The following is a 27,944-nucleotide window of genomic DNA, read 5'->3' on the forward strand; positions in this document are numbered from 1 at the left end:
TCTGAGATTTGCACATTCAAACAAAAACTATTTCTGTAGATATATTTAAGTTTATGCTTTTAGATTTTATGCATAATAATAGGCAGAGTTCGGCACGTGTAGTACGAAGTCTAAAATTCTGGTAAATGTTAATATATTTAATGCCGGTATTATAAAGTTGCTTTGTTCTCCAGGTTGGGTAGCATTAGCTGCTTCTGTGTTCTCTACTGAGGACGGTGTAGGCAGACCCAAAATCGGTGCTAAAAAGACTTATAAGGCATTAGTTTTCATAGAAGCATAGTTTTTAAAATATTAATTATTCATGCAAATAATATAACGTATGCAAGTTTATTTCGTCGCACCTATGTATGTCTGTCTCCATAGCTGGTTCAACAGCTTAAGGATGAATTTGTACCAAACGGACAATCTCACTTTCGCTTGTTTAATATTAGTAGGGATTCACCAAAATAAATACATTTCTCAAGCCATATTCATTAAACATTCTGTTAGGTTAACACAAAGTGCTGCTATTTTAAAAGAATTCAATGTTCTTATTCTTACAAAAAAATAGGCTTTCAAGGAGTGAGATATCTAAAAGCCCTGTCAGTTGTACATATTTTATTTGAAGAATTATAATTATAATAAATTATTCACTTTGGAGCTTCGGTTGAAAATGTAGCAGTTCCTCCGGGGCCATTCATTCTTTTCTAAAGAAAAACTAATTTAAAATGATTGCGGATTTTATTGCCGAGGTATTATTTTGAACTTAAAAAACAGATAAGTTTTTTCTTTTTTTTTCTTTCAATGATAACACCATTTTATGTTTATTTAAAAGCCGTTTGTAGTCTAAAGGCTAATAAAACTAGGGTTTATGGAGACACATAAATAACTGTTAAAACGGTAAACGGACGAGAAATTCTGTGTAATTCTTTTAAAATGCTCCTTTGCAGATCATAATCTATTTATAGGTACGTTCACCCTGCACGGAGTATAATATTTTGAATACAAATCAAGGAAAATTTTCCAAATTTTGATTCATAAAGTCGGCAGAAAGTTTCGCAATGTCAATGATATTGATGAAAAGCCTTTTGGTCCTTATTACAATTTCAAAATTGTATTTCCAGAAACCCCAAATTTCACTTCGGTACAGTCACAATAATTTAGTTCCTGCAAACTTTTTCAATCATTCATCAGGGTTAAGAAAATCACAGCTCAAATATTTTGAACTACCATTCCTTGAATGATATAATGAAACTCATTTCTTAAAGATAGGGTCACGAGAAATTTGGCTCTTGTAAGAAAAAACCTTTTGGCTCATTACGTTTCTGTTTTCTTGTAATGGAGTAAGTTAACAGCGATAAACCTCAGTCCCAGTGTTTTTGCTTTTATTTGAGAATTTTTCCAAGAAGATTATATTAATAAGTATTTTTAACTGACTCCTGAAAAAGGTTTCTCACTTTGACCAATAAGTACGTATGTTTGTGAGCGATTATCTCACGTTTGACTTAACTGATTTCGATGCAGCTTTCAGCATAGTATTAGTCATACTTTGGAGAAGTTCTAAGTTTAGTATTGTAGTCAGTTTTATTTTTTATCTAAAGTTTTTCTTCTCCCTCACAGTAAAATATCATTTAAGAAAACAATATCCAAACACCTCGGTAATATAAATTACTTTACATCACCTATTAACTCGATACTCATCTCAATGAGTCACATCTTACATATCAAATGGAATATAAAATTACGTCCGCCATTTTGAATTTGTGACGTCACGTGCAATGATACTCTGCGGAACCATACCTGTGTAATGACACGTCATTTGAGTAAATAGGTTTGATACGTTTAGGCTTATTGGATGTTACAAACATATATGTATGGAACCTACTTTATGTTATTATACATGAGTATTTGCAATGTGTAATGTTTGCTTTATTTTGCAATTAAACGTTTATACTTGATTGGTAACTGTGTGTGAGCATATAAAACGAAATATTTTGTTAGATGCTATCTGCAGTTTTTTTTTTTTGGGAAACCAAATATTCATGAATAATGACATGGACCTAAAAAAAAGTCTGTAGGGTAAATCGGACAAAGAGTGAATTTTATTTTTCCTCTTACAGTTACCGGCACGGATGTCGAGCCCTGACCTTCACCTGCGCACAAGCGATTTACTGCCTTATTGCCTTATGCGTACGGGTGCGCGAAGCGATCCCCACTCTTCCGCCGAGAGCCCGACATCCGTGCCGGTAACTGTAATTTCCTTTTAATAACCATGAAAATGAAACTTTCATGGAATGTTTTAAAAACTTTTTGAGGCATTGATTTATTGAAATCGGATAAATTAAAAAAATATTCTTCCAACCTTCCTCCCGTACCCAACAACGTTATAACCTCATATCTCTACCCACACCATGACGGAATAAAAGCGTGAACTTTACATATGAAAGCGTCAAAGGCTTGAACAGCCAACGTAAAAGTGCTGAAAGTCGCATTGTTATCAAACTCATGCAAAGCCTTCGCGCTTTCAGCAAAAAACGTATCAAACGCCCAAAAAAGAATATTCCAAAAAAGCGGATTTATGCTTTTTCGCTAACTAGCTGTGACCTTGAATTTTCTGGAATTAGTAATTCACTATTTTTATTCGACTTTAAAAAAGTAGAACATTTTTGATTCTCACAATTCGGATTTTTACTTAATGTTATGTCCACCAAATATTTTAATTTCTTTTTTTTTTAATTATATATTTGTTTTTGTTCAAAAATGGTCAATTACATTACGCAGATGGAATATCAGTAGAATCTAAATTAATATATCGATTACGTTATTGATACTTAGACTGGAGACATTAAACACAACAGTAATCTCAAGACTCGAAAATAACTAGAGCGACGATCAATTAATTTTCCTTTTCAGTGTTTTACGATTCGACTTTTTTTATGAAATTGAAATAAAAGTTACAGCTTCTACTTTACGTGCCAATTTATCGAGTACTACAAACAATCCAATAAATCATCTTGACCTTCACAACCTATCCCGACCAAGCAAAAAACTACCAAAACGTGACGTCATCGATCATATTTTTTATGTCACATAAACCATTATAGCAGCGTAAGAAATAAAGATAGTCAGGTACGAAAATAAAAATTAAGTGGTTTTCACAGGTAACCTTCTTGGAGAAAAACGCAAACATTTCACAAAGATAAACTTTTATAGTTTTAGCCACAATTGATTTAGCGGTTAGCCAAGTGTGAGACTGAAGATTGTAGGTCAAAAGAGCGTTGAAACAAGTTTAACTGAATGTTCGAAGTCTGTGGAATTTCAGTTGTTTTTAGAATTTAAATGAGTCTTGAGAAGTTTTTTGTACATTTTGGTAGAAGTCGGTTATGATAAAAGATGGTCGTTCCATGGCAATAAAACAAATTAGTCTTTGGGTGTTAGATACTATTCAATCAGGAATAATGTCTTCCTTCATCCAGCAACAATAATAAAAAAATGGCAGCAGCACCGCAACAGCTAAAAAAGCACGAAAAGCCAGCTTAAAAGGACCGTGGAACAACATTGATAATTTTAAATGCGGGTAAATAGAGTGCGAGCTCAAACCAAAATTACGAAAGAATAACACTAGAACATTAGTTCTCACTTATTTTACTAAGGACCGATTTTCTTTTGTTAAGTATTCGTAGAAGTGTACTTAGGACCTTTTTTCGGATGACAAATATAATGTGGCTGACGGCCATTGAACAAAATTGATTTCTATCGGAATTCTGTCTTTTACGTTTGCCGGTCGCTTTATGCCCCGAGTTTGACTGACATTATTATGTCAAATAATTCAACGATTTCCGGGTGAAATGAATTTTTGAAAGGTTGTTTTGCGCTTTTGCGGTGGTCGTACTTTTAATATAGGGCTTGTAATAGCTGAAGTGGGTTATGAATATTTTTGGTTGGTATAATATGCTTTAGGTTTATTTATGACCTGTAAACATTGCAGTTATGCGATGAATACAAACAGTGTCTTCTGTTTGCCAATTTGTTTCTCAATTCCTATACAGAATTTTTCCTTATTTACTTCTGAGTGCTGGAAGATGCATCAATGTTATCTAGAATAATCTAGATTAACAAAATAAATTAAACTATCTTATTTTCCCCAGATGAAAGCGTGGAGTGCTCACGAGCAGGACACGTCGTTGTCTTGCTGTCGCACGCTGCACGTCAAGCACGCTGCCTACGCTAGTGCCCTCTACACCTTGGTAAGTAAACTAATAGTAGTTTTTTTTTTTAAAGTAGTTTTATTTTATGTATTTTATGTATTTTAGAATACATAAAAATTGTACCTACACTATTAGATTGGGGGCATTTATATCAGAGACAAGATTTAATTTAAAACCACATTAACTTAAACAGAGTAAGTTATCAGACAATTTTGCAACGTTTGTATATAATTATATGTATCAACTTCATTATATCAATCTTGACCCGCAGAATTCATTTTCCGAAGCTGTCTTTGAAACCGGTACAAAACACACAGAAAGAAACAGAACACTAATTCATTGTTTCTCTATCAACATTTCAAACGTATAATCTTAAAAACAGTCTTTTGTGTTTCAAAAATATCATGTCGTGAAATCTGCCCACGCACGTCTTTCCTCGGTGAGACAAAGCCGCAGAACAAAAGACAGGCGTGACATTTTTTCCGTACTTTTCTCTCTCCGGTATATCCGCCGGTTTATCCGGACTTCCATAATCGTGTTACTTCGCACAACCGGATTTTTGAAAATTGTCAGCATTTTGTTTTGCGTGATCGATGAGTTTTGTGTTTCCAGTTTTGTTTTTTATTGTTTTGTTGTTGAGTTCGATACGTCAAATATATTTTTGTGTGATGAATGTTCTGGATGAAAATGTGTGTATGTATGTAGTAGGTATATTAGGATTATCTAATCGACAATTTGTTGATAATACTTTTTTTATGTAAGGACCTTGAATTCAAAAATATGCAGTCATATGACCCATAAACTTGGTACTGGTTACACACACAATATCCAAACCCAAAATGAACTTCCAGAAGTAACAACAGCAAGTCCAATTGTAGAGCAAAACCCTTTCTCCCTTCATTCGATCCTGTGCGGGCGTATCAATTGACAACTTTCAGACTTAGGGCTACTTTTGTGAAAGTTTAATAAGGTCCACAAAGCTATTGAGGCCTGATCCGGAATTCAAACCCGAAACCTCGTGCACAGCAGTAACGCTATGCTACCACAAGACCAAAGAGGCTATATATTGGAGTAACTATCTATTTAACGTAGGTACAGTCCCAATAAAAAAACATATTTTGCAACAATATTTCAATAAAGAATAATCTATCAATCTATATAATATTTCATCTTCTTCTTTCTGTCCTGTTCGTAAGTTATTTGCTGTCGGTGCAATTGTGTCTTTGTCGGTGATCTTTCTTCCATTTCTCTCTGATATTTATATTTTTATAGACTAGCTAGAACATGCATACTCCTGCATATTCAGAACAATTCGAGAAGTCCTGACGTAATACAATATTCCGTAGAGCGAAGCTTGCCACATCTCAATACGTGTGACGATGTAATCAGCCTGTTGCTTTTACTTTGGCCTATGTACGTGCACACAATATTTATATGAGACTACCTTTTGACAGATGTTTCACCCACGTCCCGTGGAAAATAGTTTTGCAAACACGGACAAAAATTAGGCATCCTCAATACGCGAGGAATTTAAAATTGACAGACTGAAAAAAAAACGAACCAGTAGTTCCTGAAATAAACGCGGTCAAGCTAACAATCAAACTCTTCCTCATTATATCATATTTATAAGGAGTAATAGAAATAGATATTTTAAGTCTGGTACTTTAAGCAGTATTATAAGGAAGGAACTTACGAACCTGGATAAAAAGTGGCCTATATATTAATTACCAATCTACATATTTATAAACATAGCGCTCATTTTATTTCCACGTCGAATCTTTTCCAAACCAGTTTAGCAATTTTTTTAACAATTTTGGTGAATATAATATAATAAAATAACGAATTCCTGTTTGTGTATTTATTTATATTATTAGTTTGGAGGTCTAAATATAGACGCACGTACGTGAAAGTTTTGACACAACACAACTTTATGAAGGATTGACATAATTCGATTTAATAGTTTGTTTAGTAGCAATACTTGTTCCGTTTTGGTAAAAAAATAGCTGAAATTTGATGTGGGTAGCAAATTAAAATGTAACAAAGTTTTGGAAACATAGAGAAAATTATTTACACAAGTAAATAATTTTTGATTTTCTTTCTGTCTTTCAAGTAGTTCTTAAAAACTTACTTTCTTTAATATTCTTTAATACTACTTTTCGCTGATAATTCATAAACAAATCTTCTTGTATTTGCCATATGAAGCATTTGAGTGTGAAAATGCAATCTAGCAACGTATAATACGCTACACGATGTCGGCTCTGCTACGCCGTAGCCTAAAGCCAAATTGCTACATGGGCGTAGCACATTGCAGCTTGTAGCTTGGTGTTAACATTTTTTAATGTTGTTAGGAATTATTGAATAATAGAACCAGTATCTAAACTCAGCTTTATTTTCGGTTTTATACATACTGTCATAATATACTATGTATTTCAAACACATTATATTATATCACCATGAGAAAGCACATTCTGCTTCTACTTAAGAGCCCAGCTCTTGTTGGTGCAGCTCCTTCCATTTAAGCCAACTCCTGAACTTCCTTATACGTCACTTCATTCATCTTCTCTTTAATTTGCTTCATGTAGCTGTACCTTGGACGACACCTTCCCCTCTTTCCTTCGACTTTCCCTAAAGAAAGCAAATAATTTAAAAAAAATGACTCATAGATTTTAGACATAACTAGCTACAAGTAAGTTTAATAAAACCGGCAACCAAAAGATAACAAGAAGTAATAATTACCCATCAGAAGTAAGCAAGACATATTCACGCAACATACTATAAGTGAACATAATCAGCCTGTTGCTTTGATAAGGTCGTACGTGGCAGCTATTTATATAGGCGCGTACGTGAGATGCTACCTTGTCTAATTGACCTTTTGATTCACGTTACATGAGCTATTTTTGTATTACGTATTTTATTTATGTTTGAGTTCTTCTTGTAATGTTTTGGTGGTTAGTAAGTGATTTAGGAGCTAATATTTATAGTAAAATATACAATAATTAGGTAAGCTAAAATCCAAAAAAATGTGTTAAAAATTGGTACTGTTAACACAAAAAATATACCCAAAGATAAAAGTTAACCAAAAAATTACAATTTTATGAACCAAAAAGTAAATATTTTATACCGAAATCAGGTTACACGAGCAACAAATCTTTGATTTACAATCAAATCGTTTGATTTCCCCTTTATTACTCTGTAATTTGACGGCGACAACAATCGATGTTTTTATCAAAAGGTTCACAGACATTTCTTTCAGTTAATTACGTAATATTCTAAGAAATATTATTATAAATACGAATGTCAATTTGAGTTTTTGCTTGGTACAATTTTAGGCTAAAATATAGTTAAAACAGGCACACTTTTAATTGGAGATAGGTAATTATCATGTGGCTTTTCCCGCAATAGGTGCATTGGTAGACTTTTACTTCTTCTTCTTCTTAGCGTTTATCCCGTCTTGTGACGGGGTCCGTTTTCCGTATCTTCTTCTTCCACTTCGCTCTATCCTGGACATCTTCCTCTTTGAGTTCGCAGATCTTCATGTCTTTCTTTACGACACTATTGGTAGACTTTTACTGATTAAGTTAAAATTTATTTCCTCTAGAGCCCTTTGTGTGCAAGGGTCGCAGTAACTCTTTCAAACAAGCCCGTACCCCAGGGAATTAGAATTCTGTAGTCATCTATGGGCTACTTTGCCCGAAGATTCCCAGTGGAATGCGGATAAAACCGCGAAAAAGGCAAGTTATTTAATAAAATTATCTCATAATGTCACATTTTTTCTGAACACCAACTTTTCGGTAATAGATCGTCGGAAAAATCCCGAATATTACTCCTAACTAAATATATCAAAGTTCGGTTATTCGGTACATAACCATATGATGGATTGCTACTAGAAAAATGAGGATAATATTATTTTGTTAGTTTTATTTGATTACCTACACGAGGATCTTTTGTGAACAATTTTTTTTTGCTACTTCATAAAACACTTATCTTATATTTATTTTTCCTTATTTCGGTCTAAATTGGTTTTACTTGTGTTCTTCACATATAGGACGGAGACGTCTCCAGACATAATTTCTTTACCCAAAAAACACACTGGATTATCAACCTTAATTACTCACGCACAAGAATCAGAACTCAAATCTCACACATCACAATTCGATCCCCACCTAATTGCCATCAGTTAAATCGTGTGCGATCACTGATTTATGTTCGCCATCCATTGCGTGCTGTCTGAGCTTGGGCGTCATTAACCCGAGCGTACGCGAGTAATGAATAGCGTCCCATATGGAACATTAAAGGTAGCGGGTTAATAGCGGATTGGAAGCGCTGTTATAGCTTTTTAAGCGGAGGATGAACTTTGTGGAGGTAAATGCAGCAGCTTTAAGCGCTTTGATGTTTGCTGGATTATGATTTGGTAGCTGTGATGAAACATTACGCTCGAACTTTTTGTAGTGATGTCATGGTTAGTTTTTTATTAAAAGTTGACTAGATTGATAAAACAAGAAGTCGGTAGTTTTTGACAACAGAATCTGGAAATGCTATTTGCTTACCACTACACTTACAACTTCAGTTTCAAAAGGCATAGAACTTAGTGAAAATGTATATTCATAATGCGTAAAATACGTGCAAATAACTTCCTAAATCCTTAGCTATTTACACAAAAGGTAAAGAAAACATGTTGTTGTCGTGTCAAAAAACAGAAATCTCATCCACACAATGTATGTAGTTACATACATAGCTATATTCTCTGAAACCTTACACTGCGCGCGTACAACCACGCACTCGGCTAGTTTATAAATAATAAATGAATGACTACGGTTCGTTAATTAAAGGGAGGTTCGACACGGTTACTGCTGGCCTTCTTTCTCTAAGGAAATGTCTTCTGTACTAGCAGTCTTTTGCAAAAGAATTAATGTAATTAATTGCTTTAATTTCTTAGCTAGAATGTGTCACAATTTGGGGATAATCGAATCATCAGGTACAGTGTTCAAGGTAACAAGAATAAGTAAAACTTAGAAAAAAATGGTACCTAAAGCTTATAATTAGTGACACAGGTAATGACTAAACCATTATAAATTAACCATTGCGTGTTCACTACCTAACTTTTTTTATTTCAAAATGTCAAAACACACACATAATCTCATCATGACCTATTTAAAAATAACCACAGCATAAATATTTAGCTTCTGAAGTGAAAAAAGTCTCGCTATTTTAATATTCCATAATTTTGATAAAACCTTCGTGCTCAGATTAATTAAGTAAGCTACTATATTTACATACTAAGTTACCATTAGTGGTCGCATGTGTTGACACGACTTAGTTTTTGAATTGTCATCATTTTTCTTCTATGAACTACGGAAAAGGGTTATTATTTAGGGTAAAACATTGTTGTGTTATAAGTTATGACTTTCGACAGTTGAAAGGTACTTTGTAAGATTGATAGTTAATGACAATGACAAACAATAGTGTGTTTGAAGTAAAATAAAATACACAGTAGAGGTAGAAAATGTAAAAAGTATCATAGATCTTAAAACATAACACTTTAAAGAATCTGAATATACCGTCGAGATTTTCAAAAATATTTTCGTTCGAAGGTGACAAGTATGTGCAATATTTGAAGGCTCTAGAAGCGCTAACGCGGCATGCAAGAACCTCTTCAGAGGCGAGCAACCGACGTAGTTGGAGTGCTAGCTACAAATAAAAACAAAACACTCCCAGGCCTTAAAATATTTTGAAAGTATTATTTGCTTTTATTCATATAATTTGAGTACCATTAAGAACTGAATTTACATTAAAAACGGACCGTCTTACCACAAAAACTTTTAAACGTCAGTTTATGCCTTGTCTACAAAAATGACAAATTATGACGTTGACATATGGTTCATTTTGCAGCCAAAATTTTATTAGACAAGTGTAAAACAGGGTTTAAAGTTTTTGTAGTAAGGCCCGGAATGTCTAGTGACACCCAAGGTTGTTTAGCAAAAATAACGCGTGATATAAACAAAGGTTTCAGTTGTTTTACTGTATATGCCTAATGTAAAATCCATATTTTTTTATATACCCGATTGGAAACTCTCGAGTCTGGAGAAGGTTTCTGGGGAATTACGGAAGATACGAAACATGAAAAAATAAACTGCGTGTAAAAAGAATCAATTTCTGTCTACTGAAAATACAAACCAGTAAAAAATTAAGCTTGAGTACCTATAAAAAAATCGGTAAAAAAACTTTTAAGTCAAACGGTTTTATCTTATGTGCACTGAAAACTAGAAAATAAAAAAATAGTTACTTACCTGTCAACCTACGTAGGTGGTCTTGGTCATATTAGACTAAAATAAAAACGTGGGGCCCATTAACTGTTGCTGTAGTACTTTCTTCTAGAGGTATAATAGGTGTGGATTGCATCGACTTACTATAATCGTAACTGGAGATTTTGACAATCAATAATAATCAGCCGTAGCGGCTTCACCAGCGAACGCCGAGCTCATGATCTACCAAAGTATAAAGATATGCTTTGCCATAGGTAGGATTTCAGAGGGGCCCCACGTTTTTATTTTAGTCTAATATGATCAAGACCACCTACGTAGGTTGACAGGTAAGTAACTATTTTTTTATTTTCTAGTTTTCAGTGCACATAAGATAAAACCGTTTGACTTAAAAGTTTTTTTACCGATTTTTTATTTTCTAGTTTTTAGTATTTAATGAAAATGCCTACCGAATATTCCTCATTCGATCTAATACATTTAGTGCATCATTATTACACGGTCTCTTATCTGATAATTTATTACAATCTAATTTTTAAAAAAGTCAATTTTTTTAACGACGCCAAAAATCATCAAGTGAACCCTACCTGGGTCAGCAGCGGTAAGGGAGTACCAGACTCTTACTGACTAAAAATAGTTATGTTTCGTCGTAGGCCTTTTATGTACCAGGGCCACGGTAACTCTTTCGAACAATCCCGCAGCCCAGGCAGGCCTTGGCCACGTTGGGCCCCGCTGGGGTTGCTGACAGTATTCTACTTGTGTAGCCCTTTCATTTGATACCCATATTGAGGGGGTTGTGGAAAAATATGTAATCCGCCATTTTGTGCCGGCGGCCATATTAGATTTACAATGTTATTGATATTTCTATATTGTATTGTCATCGGAATAAAAGGTGTATACAAAATTTCAGATTGTTATCAGCCATTTGGTAGCGGCGGCCATCTTAGATTTCAATTTTGCATAGTAAATTGTATTCTACTTGTTGAGACCTTTCATTTGATACCCATGTTGATGGGATTGACAAAACCTAAGTTATCCGCCATTTTGTAGAGGCCGCCATCTTTTTTTTTTTTTTTTTTATCGACGTAAAATCATCAAATGACCCCTCCCGCTGTGGGTTAGCAGCGGTGAGGGAGTGTCAGACTTTTACTGACTAAAATCGTCGTGTTCCGTCATAGGCCTTTTATGTACCAGGGCCGCGGTATCTCTTTCGAACAACCCGCAGCTTTCGAACAACCCGCAGAGGCCGCCATCTTGGATTTGAATTTTATATAGTACATTGTATTCTACTGGTTGAGCACTTTCATTTGATACCCACATTGACGGGATTGATAAAACCTACGTTATCCGCCATTTTGTACCGGCGGCCATCTTGGATTTGCAATGTCATTGATATTACTATATTGTATTGTCATCGGAAATAAAGGTGTGTACCAAATTTCAGATCAATCTGATAACAGGAAGGCACTGAAATTTCAATTTCTAAATTTGACCCAAGAATGAATAAATAATAAAACAAACGGGGTGAGCTAAATAAAACCGTTTAAAAAAAACAGATCAATTTATATTTTACTTGTTATGATACACAAATAAAAAAAGAGATTGATTAATCGCCATTTATAAAATTAAATTTCCTAGAACCATAAACAAATTATTCAAAAAGGATTAAAAACAAAAATAATTATTGTAAAGGCCCCAAAGTAAATTGAAATACGAAATTAATCCGTACTGAAAACATATTATAGGAGGGTAATCGCCATTCACGTAGCGTTCAACCACAGAATAGTTATGTACAGTTGTGAAGATACCAACTAACGTTCGTAAAAATGTCACTCACACACGCATGTGCATCGACGAGCTTTTACCGGCGCTATCGGTGCTGTCAATACTGAGTGTGTGAGTTTAATTGTTACGAACGTTAGTACGTATCTTTACAACTGTTTATCAGAGAATATATTTAAACTGTGTTTCAACGGAATATCCATAATTTATTATTGGACATATACTGTGGATTGTCGGTTTTCTCGCTCCACATAACGTGATGTTGACAATACCAGTAAATTGAATTTGATACAAAATATTGGTGGCAGTAATGAAATGGACAACAGCTGGTGTTTCGTAACTAGAAGTGTGTTTTCAACTGCGTACATTGATATATTTATACTGGTACACGGGACATGCGGTCGCTCCCGTTTTTTGTATAAAAAGGGTTCTTCTATACACAGCTGTATATATCTGGAATGTTACATATGTAAATATCTCTGTGAGGTCAAAATTCGATTTTTTACTCTAGTTAATTACATTTGGTAGTACTATTTTTAAAAAGTAAATTGAGAATATAAAAAATACTAACAGGTTAGAATATAAGACGCCTACAGACGAAGTCACGGCTGGGTGCAACACGTGTGTCGATAAATATCTTAGACTAGACTATTAATAAGATCACCCACTGACGATGACAATACATGCAGATATGGTCGTATGAGTCCTTTTTCGAATAAGAGATAAAGTAGTGTAAAGGTCTATGAGAATTTATTTATGTAGGTAGTAAGTAGCCTTCATGATGGTTAATTTTAATTTTTTGTTAACGAATATTTCAACAGCGTTGTATATCCAGTATTCAATAATTCCCGTGATTGCGTAACAAGCAATACAAACAATTTAATAATGTATATAGCTGTCGTTCGACGAAAAAATAGTTCGAATAGTGCTCATGTTATGTAGAGCCATTGTTTTCGGTGTAAACTGATTTATCTACTTTTCGTTGAAAGCCTCCTATAAATCAATTTTAATTGTTATTGAACATGCGTATCGCAAAATCTTTTTAATATTTCTTTTATCATGAAATCCGGACCTAAAAGTGTGAAATCGTTAATCTAATTTAAACAGGTGTGTTGATGACGTGATTAATGCGTATAAAATAAATAAGTAGAATGATAAGGCACTGATTTGAAAGCTATAGCATCAATCGTAAAACAACCCGCGAACCGAGATTCTTCATTGATATTAGGGCAAAACAAAATAGAATTTGATACACATCGTATTTGTCCAACAGTTAAATGTGAAACGTGTTCGAAGCACAATTTTGCTGAAAGTGGGTGAATTTGAATTGGCTTTGTCGAATGCAATGTTAGACATTAGAGTCGACTCATGTTATACGGTGGCAGAACAATAGTAATTGTAATTGTTTTTAATACCTACTAAACATGTGGTCGATTCAGTATAAGTAGTGTTTACCAAGGAAGAAAGTAATGTACAAATATATAGTAGATTTGTGTGGGTGACTTCATAGAAACATTCTAAGTCGGTTTGAATAGAGCACCTTACCTTGCCTTACAAATCAATTTAAAGTACGTTTGGAATACTAGAACGTATCGCTCTATTTGAGACGGATATGGAGTGAATAGAAAGTTATGAAGGTCTTGCTGAGATATTTTGAAGTTATTGACTTATATATAGGAGGATAGACATGTATATTCTTCAGAGAGCACCTGTTGACTAGCAGTGAAACGAAACTACTTAAGTACAAAAAAAATCAGCAGGCCGAATAACTTCTGTAAAGACATTCAGGCAGTAACTCATCTTGACGTTCTAAAAGTCATATTATTTTGAATTAATATATGGATTTGAAGATTGAGTGTAGGTATATGAGATTGGGTTAGGCTGTGACGATAGATTTGTGTCTACTAAAACAGTTGCAAAATCACAACCTTACAAATATAAACCTATAAAAAGAACTATGAAAATATAATTTACCAAGAAAAACTCATGCCATTTAATCCAACAATGATACTATTAAACTGCGTACACACAAGTACGTCGGGTAACCGCATAAGACGTTACAGTCCTCAGCTCCGGATTGCGGTTCACCGCACAACTATGTACGTGCTGTGAGTTTACGGTGTCTCACTCACACATATGTAACTAGTGGTGCGTCTGTGTGTGTGGTGTTTCAATTGTTTTATGTGGGATTATGGAAAACTAGGCCCAAGTTTATCGGCAACATACACGTCACTTTTCAATAAAAAAATTGTTTGCTATGAATTTTCATGTTAAATTTTTCAACTTAACCGTTTTTGTTGTCATTGAAAATGGGCCTAAAATTATCAACACTTATAGTGTTCACCTTGGTTCTACCCACATCTCGAGGACTCCTCTAGTTGCCGCGTCCAGATAAAAGCAACCTCACTTAGAATATCATCATCTGCCTAGCCTTTTCCCAACTAAGTTGGGGTCGGCTTCCAGTCTAACCAGATGCAGCTGAGTACCAGTTCTTTGCGAGGAACGACTGCCTATCTGACCTCCTCAACCCAGTTACCCGGATAGCCCAATACATAAAAATAGTAGGTTTTTTATGCTTAGAATATAATCTAGGTAATAATAACGTATTCGATTATTGTTATTACAATATTGCCCTTTCCGTTACGACGTCACATTACAAAATACATTAGTTTAGGAAGATTGTTTTCCAACAGGTGATAACTCTCATTTCGTTCGTGACATTTAAGGAAAATGTCAAGCGTGATCACTGATAAACCACTTTTAGTTAGATGAAAATTAAACAAGGTTATTCTATAAATAGTACAGTTACGAGCAAAAAGTTCAGGTCTGAATAACAGGACGTACATCTCTGAAAGTATGTAGGTACATTGGCTTTATCAAATCTCGAAAAACGTAAATGGCAGTAAGTTGGAGCTGAGTTCATTATACAGTAAGAATACCAATTTATGTAAAAAATAGCCAATGACGTAATCAATCGTCAATTATGTGTCCACTTTACATATGAAAAATGCATTATTATAAATAACTAACTAATAAGGTTTGATTTAATGGGGTCAGTTTAATGAAAGGGTTAACTGTACGTAACTTTACAGAAAAGGTTAAACAAACAAACCACAGTTTAACTAAATCACAAATTATTTGCTAAAGTAATTGCGACGCTATACAATTAATATAACCCTACATTATATCTCGGCTCAGTATCCCAATGTAAACAATACCATTACTAAACCCTACGGTGTGTCCTAAGTGTGCATCCTAACTGAGCGATATTGAAGCGACGCGGCGCGATTTCTGAAGCGAATCGACAGACGTATAGTTATCGGCACGAATCTCTGAGCTCTGACCTTCACCTGCGCATGCCGATAACTATAGTCCGCACCGTGCCGTACTGCACAACGTCATCAAAATCGAATAAGAGAAATCTATCAAAACTTTGTTGCATCGTTAAAGGAAATGACTCTTGCCCAGTCGCTCACTTGGACGCATCGCGAGGTAGATATCTGGATACGAAAGAAAAGCTATGCGGCGCGATTTATTTTGTAACATCGTGAGGTTTTGTGCTCTACGGCACGGCGCAGCATACATCCGTCAATTCGCTTCGGATAGCTTCACTTTCGCGATTCTTCCACGCAGGACATAACATTACATTAAAGCTAGTTCGCAATTCTGTCTACAATGTAGTTAGTGAGTTCCATACAATACGTAATTAGTTAGGCACAATTATGCTGAATGTCTGATATGCTACCTAATTTGACAGAAATTACACTGACAGTGCTGTTATTTTAGATCTAAAGATATACTGGGTATATTTTACATACGTTGTTTACATAGTTAGCTATGTAATCCTACCAGTTAAGTACGTCCTGCGTCTAAAACCAAAATAATTTTTAGTACTTTAGTTCACGCTTAACACTCGATGGCGCAATGGTCACCATGCCGGACTGCCGAACCTGAGGTCCCGGGTTCGATTCCCGGTTCGGTCGACATGTGTGTGATGAGCATGTTTGTTGGCCGTGGTCTGGGTGTTACAATATGTATTTATCAATATGTATATATGTAGCTATATGTAGTTTATCAGTTGTGTTAGCACCCATAACACAAGTTAATTCATAACTTACCATGGGGCTAACCGACCGTGTGTGAAAATGTGTCCAGACATTATTTATTTATTTATTTATTTGATTTTAGCACGATATAGCAAAGAGATTTTCTTTTAAATATTTCAAAATATAATAACGGAACATTATGCCAAACAATCCTAAATTGATAACATTTTAAATCTGCACATCATTCTGCGTTGAAGTACACCAACTTACCGTTGGCCTTAAATAGTTAGTCTTTTGTACTCATTATTTTACCAAAAATCTTCAGCAAATTTCGATAGGAAGTTACGACCTCAACTTATTTCGAATTATTAACTCCGTTGTAGAAGTTCACGCGAACAACTTATTAGCAGAACTTTAAGCTGGCAAGCAATTTGTCTTAGTCCAGACTTCTGATTGAATCATTACCGTGGTGTATAATTATTTCTTTTTGCCAAATTACTTTTCTCTCAGTGATTAATAGGATTAATCTTGTAAATTCTTCCTTGGCAACAACAGTTTTGTAATCAATCAATTTGGTGTAGATTGAAGAGTAAGCTGGAATAATTTAAGTCGTTAACGTCTACGTTGTTGTTAGAAGAGTTTGTAAATAAATTGTAGTTATCGGAATAAATCAAAACATCAGAATGGAATATAGTTAAGCTGCAATATCAATATCATTTTAGATGAAATATAATACGTTTTTATTTTTCTCAACTCTATACATATAAACCTAAATAACACTTAAAATAAACCTATAAACTCTTTTGCAAAAAAAGCGGGCAAATTTGCGAAATATTGGTTTTAAGGCCTTTATGTGTAGGTATATCAAAGGGTTTAAATGATTGTAGTAGGTATGTTACTGGCACCAAAAGGGCTAGCCAATACCATCAACAATTTTACCCACCAAAAAAATCGCAACCTACCTAAATAACACACAAGCAAACAAGCCATATAACGTTCTACGCCACACAGAATCGGCAACAGAAGCGCGAAATGTTTAATACTACGGAATGACCAACTCGTGATAAAGTTGTACGGAACCCGGCGTCAGCTGGCGCGCGACGGTCATATCCGCACTTAATATGTGCGGATTTTAAGCGAAATAACGCTAGAATTGGGTCAAGCTTTTTTGGTAGGCTGTAAGTTTGTTGTTTAGGATGTGTGTGGATTAAAACTTGATTTGATGTAATGTTGTAGACACTTTCTAATATAAGGAAAAACTTTTAAGAGGCCTTTTGGTCGGCCGATAGTTTCATCGGACTCATGAATCAGTATGACGACAAATTAATTGAAGTACATTACATGGAACAAGTATCTGGCCGGTATCAGTATTCAAAATTAAACGTGAACGAACCCTAGAAACAAATATCAACCGACAGCTTAGTAGATATGTGGGGGCTCTAAATTAAACATAATGTTAGATTTAATGAACTTTCTACATGAAATTTTTAATAAGATAAGCTTACCTAGCTAAAATTAACTTATAATATTTTTCTTGATCGATGAACTTCTAAAGTATTTAACAAAGCTGGCATTCTCAAAACACAATTAAAACATTTCCCTATAAAATCGACTTCGAGTACTCTACTGCCAGGGGCCAATCATAATATACCTACCTATAGAAGCCCTTTATCAATTAAAAGCTGCTATTTATCTTGAACAAAACAAACCTTTAATATTTCGTCGTCATTGTTCGAAAACGAAGTAATTAACAGAACTTTCAAGTGAAGTCTAAGTTATAAGTTGTGACTCTTCGATCGAGGCCACATGTTCAACTAAGTTGGGCTTCAAGTTGCGTCTATTGGCCAAGTTTCGATAACGTAAAGCCAACAGATGTCATCTCAGAACTCTTGTGATGCCAGAATTGCACGCTCAACTGCTATTAACGATAAGTTTGAGGTCTATTCGTTTATAGATCTGTATTCATGTAATAAAGAGCTCGCGGCTAAGTAACTGCCATTATATGGGTCAACCTATCATAAGGTTAAGTAACGTCTGACGCGGTCGGGCCAGGGATGGGTGTACATCGCTATCATGACGAGTTCCTCCGACTACTTTTACTTAATAGATGCTCACTTTATCTAACTCACATAAGTGAAATTCTAGTTAAAATAATGCTGCGTCGATAAAGACACTACAGTTCATAGTTCAAGACAAACAATATCTAGATACGAAAATGATTCATATACTCATACATAGTTACATACAATCCCAAAACAATACCCGCAGACAAATTATCACCTCCCAAATATTGTCTCTGAGGTAGACCAAAACGCATCAATAACTCATACGAGTAATACCCCATTCATTACCAAACTAATAACAATCCTTCCTTTGAATATCGACACAAAACAATAATTTCGGACACCTGCATTGTACAGTCAAGTTCAGGTCAGTGGTACCAGTTTTATGGGAAAATCGTACTTATTGCTATTGAGTTAAGGTGCATGACAGTTACCACTGCTGTGCAGTCTACCGTACTTACTATCAACCATTGCTATCAACATATTTATTAGAATAATATCGCCGACTCATCCAGTTTAATATGGAGGTCGTTAAAGCCACTGAACAAAGCAATCATGAGTTATGATACAACGTTATTCTGAACATTATTTACGTTCATGATAGAAGGAATTATCGTATTAAATTGGCTCGACGTCCCGTGAAGCAATATCGGGCTATAAAAGCCATAATAGGCAATGGGAGAAAAAGTAACACTGTCATCGCTCTTGCCTCATTAATTCTTGCTAGTATAAATGTTACTAACAGTTGTTTATTTGTTGCTTTTTCATCGTTAAATCGCTTTACATGAAAGGTAAGGAGAAATAATGAAATCTAGGAATGGCCTCAGGCAGCCGGTAACCATTTGTAGCTTCGTACAAAATAGTGCCTTTGTATTCGAGGACGTATAAGAACTTGACTAATTTATACGGTTAAACTACTCAGATAACGAAAGTAAAATAATTTAGGAAAATACACCAGCGACTTCTTCATTATGATATAATTTTAAGGCTCTGATGAACATGGCCTAAATCTCAAAATTAAATTTTATGATTCGACCTCAAGCAAAATTCATAATCACAATACTCCGAATATCTAGCCTTTATTGTTTGTATAACATTGATTTGAATTTCGAATTTGGGCGTCGAAAGTGTTGCCATAACAATATCTCAAATGTTTTATTCGAAATTCGTAATCAAATTGAGTTACCCTGACTTATCATTTTTAATTTAATCGTTGCCTCTCAGTGATGAAAACTTCTTTCGATCTTGTATTTTTAAAATAGGAACGTTGGTAATTTGACCACAAACTAAATAGCACGTATACTGGCCAAAACGGCAGCTTACTACTAAAACCTCGTTATTACCTATTCCGTACAGAAATGGGAGATAAAATAATGTACTTACTTACTATCTACTGCTTTTATTACCCCCATCCATTTGAGAAGAGTAGAGGGTATGTTTACTCACTTATTCTGAACATTCGTTGAGAACCTTACCTGCCAAGTTTAAGTGGTTTGCCGAGACTCATGTGAACTTGAATCTTGATGTAATAGTGCTGGCTAGAAGTAAAGATGCCTTTTAATAGTTTTAGAAGTCAATTATGTTTATTTGGACTTCATTTTACTTTCATCTTACTTATTGTTATTAGGACTTCACAACAATTCTTAATTTTTTTGCCATCGCGTGAAAATGTGTTGTAATTTTTTATATCCACAAATCATGACAATAATTTAAAATGTTTTTCGAGGAATCGAAAACTATAATTTTAATAGAAGTATTGTTTTAAATGTCCATTAAAGCCAAAAGAAAGCAGTCTATTGAAATATTAAAAAAAAGAAACATAAAGTAACTCCATGCATTTCTTTGTTCCAGAATATATCAATATTAGTGGTGCTGTTGTACAGTTGGAGAATCGGCGTCAATGCCAAGAGATATAAGGAGCTGGATGACGTATATTATGGTAAGTAGTAATAATATTCTCTACTTACATGATGTTGTTTTACGGTATCTTGCAAAGCCTCGGCGAGCTAGCCCGAGTTACTGAGAAATAGGTTTAAAATGCCCCTAAAAATATGATCCAGCCTGTCTCTTGCTGTAGTCAGCAATGCCTTGAGCCGAGACTCGTAGCCCCCAGGCTTTTTGCCTCTGCCTGGAGGCCGAAAAATCCAAGTATCCTGAGGGAAATATCCATTCGAGCATTAAACAGCTTTCTAGGCTGAACTGCGAAATACTGTTAAAAAGGCATCTCGCCAGCAGTACGTACCTGACCTGTAACTTTCTTTACGGTAGGTACAAAAAGAGAGAAACTTTCAAAGATAAAGATCCTGAAGTAGTGGTTCTTTGCAATCGAAAGTATTTACACACATACTGTGAGAATAAAACATGTAACTTAAGTAGTCATAAATTTTAAAACATTGAGCTCATTTTAAGATTTTTTTTTTATCGTACTTACGTTTATAGACCAATTGTGCGTTAAAATAATGATGCATATAGTATCTTTCATTGAACAACAAATGAACCCAATTAAAATAATGAAAATTGAACCAAGAAAGTCCAACTTCACTTCTACTTTGAACTAACTACGATCTAACTATCAAAGAAAAATTATTAGATAAGTGAAAAAACTTCGGACGAAAGTTTCTTTATCAACAAAAGGTTTTGAAAACTGTGATGCCTATTATATTGATGACAGTCAATTATTTTCACCACTTTGTAACTACTTTATAAGTTCAGATCTCAATAGTCTATCCCAAAAGATCCATTTAACTGTATATAATTGAAGTTTAATTGAACATTATTAATGAAGCCAAACGAATGAATAGGTTTCGAATCAATATTTTAAATGTAACTGTTGAAATTGAACAAAATATAACAAATAGGGATTTTATTTTTTAAAACAAAGGACAAAAAAGTGTGTTATATTTTTATACTTGTATTTGTTTATCAAGGGCAAAATAAAATAATGGCAAATGGCCAAATACTACATTGTAAGTTTATTTGTTAAGTTAGATACAAACTTTAAAGGTACAACATCTGAACGCTTAAAAGTGTACCTAATACAGGTGCACGTCGAATCAAAAAGTCATGCTTAACAAGCTAGGTCCTTACAGTCAAGGCTAGCACTCCCTCTAACTATCAATTATCAGGGTCGACCAACAACCCCTCTAAAAATAACACTAACAAAGATAATTAACTAGATATCATATTCGCGTGTTACGTTACAAAAACAATTAGTAATTACTTCGATATCAGAATGTTATTTTGGCTATCTTTCTATTACGGCTGAAGGAAAAATGATACTCTTGGCATAGAAATAAACGAACCATAGATTGGTTCTTATTATTTTTTTATCTTCGAACCTTACACGTTATGTGATAAACATTAGGGAAGGTTATTTTCGCACACATTATGTCTAAATATCTACTTACGTACTCTAGTTTCGGCGAAACTCACGTAGCTGGATAAAAAAAAATCTTCTATAAATGAGCTATCTAACTTGAAAATGTTTTTTAAATTAGACTAGTAGTTTTAGGGATTAGTGGTTTTGCAAACAAACTCTACAGTTTACTTAAATTTAAAGTATAGATTGCGGAACGAAACTACATTTATTTACCTACGCAAAAACAACTTAAATGAGCATACAAACTACTTCTTACTGTTTACATTCATTTCGGTTTCAATTAATTCGAAAGCCTTTATAAACACTGTTTCTTGTGAACGTTTCGTTTGTTGTGAACAGCGTTCCAAATAGGGTATAAACTGGGTCTATACTACGAACTAACAATAGTCTAGACGTCTTTTTGTACCCTAAGACATTGATAAGGAATAGTGTCAATTTGTAATAAAGGATCAATTAACTAATTACCTAGTCTGTGGCCTGAGGTCTTTCACAAGTTATTCAATATTTTAGGCATTCTCTAGAGACCACTAAGTGAAATTAAATTGAGATTCCAAAGTACAATCACTTTAGTTTCGGTGATATTATAACGGGCGAAATGATTTCAGAGATACATATCGGGTGTGTCGTTCATAATCACATTAAATTAAATGCGTTAATATACTGGTTAATATATGTCGATTAACACAAAGATAAAAGAAAAATACGTAAAAATAAAAAAATGATTTTTTCAAACAAAGTAAATGGAATAAAAATGTGCAAAAATTAGAACACCATATAAAAGTCAGTCATTACAAACAACTGAAATTCTCCCTTGAAAACTGACAGCTGTCAACTGATCAAAACATACGATGCTCCTAACTTTATCTCTGCTTTACACATGATGTTGTAAATTATAAAAACGAAAAATGACTCCTGTGGTTAAACCACTGAATGGATTAGGTAGTTTTTTTACAATTCGCCATAGAATATCATAAAGTATATGCGATATGATTTAATGTGATTGTGAACGACACACCCGATATATGGTTTTAGGTATATTTATCAAAATGTCTAAAAAGCGGCACTAGAATACCATAGTGATATAAAATACTTCAAATAAGTTACATTAACAAAGAGGCGTGAACAGCTATCGAGAAAAAAAAATCTTTATCTAAAGACACTTCTAACGAATGATTGACAGCCGTCACAAAGAGGCTCTTAGACATTCAAATCCACTTTAAAACCCAATTTAGTCATTTAACAACCCAATAAACGTACCTTGCCAAAAAGAATCTTCTATTCGGCGCCATCACATACAAAATGAGGCTCCATCAATATCGATTCATGAATATTCAAATCACTGGAAGTGCCTAAAGATTCCTTTCGGCAATATTCGTACAAGAGTATCCACTGAAAACTTTTAGTCGGCCGATAGTTTGGGCTCATAAATCACTATGTAAATGAGTGGTAGCACGCACATTACAAAGATCAGGTATTGAGCTGTATAAAACCGACTGAAAACTTAAGGGCTTATTACACTTTACTAAATTCAGTCGTCTAAATGATTTAGTCACTAAATTCAGACAAATGTAATCGCATTCAAGAAGGTAGGTTTCATTAAATCATTTAGAAACCTAATTAGACATACCTATTTAGACGACTGAATTTAGTCAAATGTAATATGCACTTTTGATTGGAATCAAGATTTTCTTTTAATAATATTGCCTACCATTGGGTGAACGCCAACTATCGGCCAACTGTTCAGTCTACAGTTTGCAGCTAAAACCCGAAGTATCATCGCTGGACGTAAAAGGAAACAATCTCTTCGGTATAAAAACGAGTGAAGGCGAAATTATTGAGCGACTCAATTATGAGCGATTTCAGTCCCCCGGGTATATTAATTGTTGGGAATTATTCATTAACGCTCCGAGATTGGGATCGTGGGAATATCGAGAGCTATTCTCTTCCATGATTGTTCTTCTTTTAAGTTGTGGGACTGAAGATTGTTTTATTAACTCATTTTTCTTTCACTTTCTCATAAGGAAATTATTTTTGTTTTTTTTTTCTGTTATTTTACTCGCTACCCATATGTTGATTGAGGATACTGTAAAATTCTAAATTACTAACCGTACCGTACTGTGTTACTCGCAGATAATGTAGCTTTATAATGGTAAAGAATGTTTGAAATCGATCGGTACAGTAGTTTTTGAGTTTATCCATCCATTATAAACAAACAAGTTTTCCTCTTTATAATAATACTAGCTGTTGCCCGCAACTTCGTCTGCGTGGGCAAGTTTCATACAAACTTTCATCCCCTATTTTATCCCCTTGGGGGTAGAATTGATCAAAATCCTTTCTTAGCGGATGCCTACGTCATAACATCTACCTGCATGCCAAATTTCAGCCCGATCCGTCCAGTGGTTTCAGCTGTGCGTTGATAGATCACTATGTCAGTCAGTCAGTCAGTCAGTCAGTCAGTCACTTTTGAGTTTTATATATTTAGATTAGCATAGATAGAAGAGTTTCTGTTTGTCCAGTCGTTTTTCCATAAATCCTTTTTCTTTATAATAATAGTGTAGATAAGATACATTGTTCGAATCGTTGTACTACATTTACCTACAAATTCCGTAGTTTTTCCAACACGATAAAGATAATACAAATTACAGTGTAGCCCGCGTTGGGAATCACGCAGCTGAAACGTTAATTACTGGCTTCATTCAAGTAATTTATTTATCTAATTTGTTAGTTTTTCTTTAGCTTAACTTGTGAGTATGTTACGTAAAGGAAAACCATGATTCATCACAGTATGTTTTACCTGTACAATTTACCAATAAGTATGTACTAACATTATAAACTGAAGAGTTTGTTTGTTTCAAACTGGCCTCTGGAACAATAGAACAGATTTGAAAAAATATTTCCGTGTTAAATAGCTTCTTATTGAGGGATGCTATATCGCCCACTCCTTCAAATATTTTCAGACATTTCATTAAGAATAATCCATATTGGTACTTTAACCGGCCTACCAAAAAATATAAGCACACAAACCCTGACCCAAAAAAAATACAAATAATCCAAAGAAAACTCAAAGGCACGTTAGAATCGTACTTGAGAAAAATCGCACGTTTTTATTAGAAAAAGCAACCCCGCCTCCGACGTGTATCAATACCAACCGGCCATAATGTAAACATTGATACCAAGGTCGTTATTACTTAGAAATATCGCGATATTATTCATGCTACAATTCAGTGCTTTATACATTTATACATAGGTGCGGTACTGTTGCCGCTTATTGCTATTCGAACGAGCAATGTATGCTAACCGGATGATAAATGTCGTCATATTTCTTTGTGATACGAGGGTACCTGGGTGAGGAAGTGAGCTGTAGTTTTCGCCTGACATTCTGTGCGGAATTTCGAAGTCGACGTGACTTGGAACTTGGAATAAGTTGGCTGCGGATGAAATAATAAATGTGAGCTTTTATATTAGTGGAATTATTTGTTGATGATATTAATAGTTAGGTAAAGATTCATGATTTATTGTATGTAACATTGTGACATGAAAACGATATCTATCACGATATTTTCGTGTCCCACTTTCAAGTGAAAAGTAGGTATATTATCTTTTGGCTTTAGCATACTAAAAGTCCATTAGGTGTTAATGTGAATAGAAGATACATTGACCACCCTTGAACTAATTACGTTTAAATCGATTACATTCGATTGCAAACCGCACTCGAAAGATAATCGGATACTCGACGATCAAAATAATATGCAGTAATAACATAAAATATAATATTTAATGTCAATACCACAATAAATTGATATTTGTATAGCGTTAACGAGAACTAATTGGGCGCGTTAAACTAATTTACTTAACTAATTAAATACAATGCAAAACTATAATGATTTGTTTTGTGGCTGCGTTGTATTTTGTAAATAATATGCAATTAATTATTACTTATAATCACAGTTAGAGAACTAATAATTTAATGACAATTTCAACTGGTGACCATGAAAATTTCACTGATGAGATTTTCATGGTTACCATGGTATATTTGGAGCCGTCTGGATTTCACCATCAGAGGAGCCGAGCGGAGAAGTTTTTAAGCAACCAATAGAATTTCTAACCTCAAACTAGATGTTTAAATAACGCAAATCTCGCTCTGCTTAAATAGAGTCTGGACCTGGAAACATCAACAGCATCAGGCTTTTCTGGTTTCTACAAAGTTGTGTAATACAAAAATATAAATTTAATATAGTTTGGTAGTAAACAACGACACCGCTGAGTTACTTTCCACATCAAAACCGATTAATCAATAAACTGTGTTTAGCTTTATTTCTCAAAACTAAACAATTGCTCCATAAATTTTACCTACGCTAACACTTTCTTCATAATAAAACGATACATCAATGATGTTACGATATAAATGATGGATCGTTTCACTTTTACTCGTGTCATCAAAATGTTTATTGTTTGCCTGAATAAAGGGTTTGTCGTCTAGGTGGAAATTGTCACTTTTGCTTGAAAAAAATTACTAGCCGTTTCTCCGCATGTTCACCCGTGTCCCGTGGGAGCTACTGCCCGCACCGAGATAAGATATAGCCTATGTTACTCGCAGATAATATAGCTTTCTAATGGTGAAAGAATATTTAAAATCGGTCCAGTAGTTTTTGAGTTTATCCATTACAACCAAACAAACAATGTTTTCCTCTTTATAATATGAGTATAGATGAAACCCACATTCCGTGGCATCTTCTCTGGGCCACCGGATAATAAATATGTATGATCTTCTTGATCAAATGGATTTCAATAAAACAATCTAACTTTGAAACATTTTTATACTGGGTGTCAACTGAGAATAGCGCGTTCAAGCAAAACTTTCCTGCATTTTTTTTCTATTCCTAGATATATTTTTACTTTTTTATTACTATAAATTATACTAACTATGCGATTTTAATAAAGTATAAACCTACCAAGTAAATACAGACGGTACAAGTAATGTAGTCAGACAAGATCTTGTCACTGCAGAACTTTGCGAACATCTCATACATAAGTAAACGAAGTTGTACCACGAAAGTTGTTATAGTTTCTAACAAGAAAGAATCACTCTCAATTAGATAACAAGAGGGAAAATGAGATGAAAGTTATCTTGTGAATCATGGATTAGTAGAAGGATGATATCGGAAATATTTCCTATCCTTTTCCTTACTAATATTATATACCAAAGCAAAAAATAATTTGTTTATTTGTTTTTTGTCCTTGCACGTTGAAACTGCTAAACAGATTATATTTTTTTTTCTTAGAAATAGAAACGGTTTATCCTGTAGGCTTTTTATCATGGATTGGGTTGTAGTTCTTTCGGGACACAGGTGAAAACTTGGGTAAAATACTTAGTAAGAATAAATTACAATTACAGCTGCCGATACTTTGATTGTGGCTATTAGCTCTTTTTCACACTTTATTTATGAATAAGCTCTACATAACATACATATTAAACAACCTACATACTAAACAGCAGCTCGTTTATTCACGTTAATATAAAGCTCAAACATTTCCCATGTTCAAAGCAACAGGTAAATGTATGAGCATTCCATATGTCCCGTTAAGTTCGATTCATTTAGCGTTATCTATGAGGTTGGCTGACAAAAGTCAATCTGGAGTATATTTCGTGTTTTAGTACAGGTTTCATTCGTAAAACCCATTTAGTCTCTATATCGCTGAGTTGTTAAGTAAAACTATAGAAAAATCTTTAATAGCCAACATTTCATTCTCTATATTTACATTTTTATATTAAAAAGAAAACCAACGCGTACCGTTCTAAACTCACTCACAACAGGTGCTTGAAATTTATTTCTCATAACCTCACTTTAAAACGTGGATGCACGAAAATGCAATACAAACACGTAGGAGCCAGGTCAGGCGCGCTCACCTATCTAATATTACTGTAAAGAGAATTCTAAATGAATAGCACCACTCTCATTCTTGCTTACGTAACCAGAATGGCGACGTGGCCAAGATAAAATAAAACCTTATTTATTTAATACTGGAGGAGGTTGAATATCAAGAGTTGTGTGCTTGGGTGAATGTGTGTGTGCGTGTGTAAAGGTGTGTCTGTGTGTGTTTGTTGTCTTTGCAATGTGTGCTAGGCGTATAATGTTGTTGGAATGAAAGAGAATCTTATCAAAATGTTAATGTTGAACAGCTGTCAGAACCATCACATTTGGTTACTTTTCGTAACTGGTGTTATTGTA

General features: G+C 34.3%; 1 protein-coding gene across 1 annotated transcript in view; it reads left to right on the forward strand.

Annotated features, from left to right (window-relative positions):
- The window catches only part of LOC110377413 (uncharacterized), a 67,663-nt gene that overhangs the window by 2,521 nt on the left and 37,198 nt on the right, over positions 1-27,944 (forward strand). Inside the window, exons 2-3 of the mRNA XM_021336303.3 lie at positions 4,128-4,226; positions 20,187-20,274. Of these exons, the coding sequence (XP_021191978.3) occupies positions 4,128-4,226; positions 20,187-20,274 (187 nt within the window). The remainder of the gene's footprint in view (positions 1-4,127; positions 4,227-20,186; positions 20,275-27,944) is intronic.

Source organism: Helicoverpa armigera, chromosome 10 (genome assembly GCF_030705265.1).
Source record: "Helicoverpa armigera isolate CAAS_96S chromosome 10, ASM3070526v1, whole genome shotgun sequence".
Taxonomy (NCBI): domain Eukaryota; kingdom Metazoa; phylum Arthropoda; class Insecta; order Lepidoptera; family Noctuidae; genus Helicoverpa; species Helicoverpa armigera.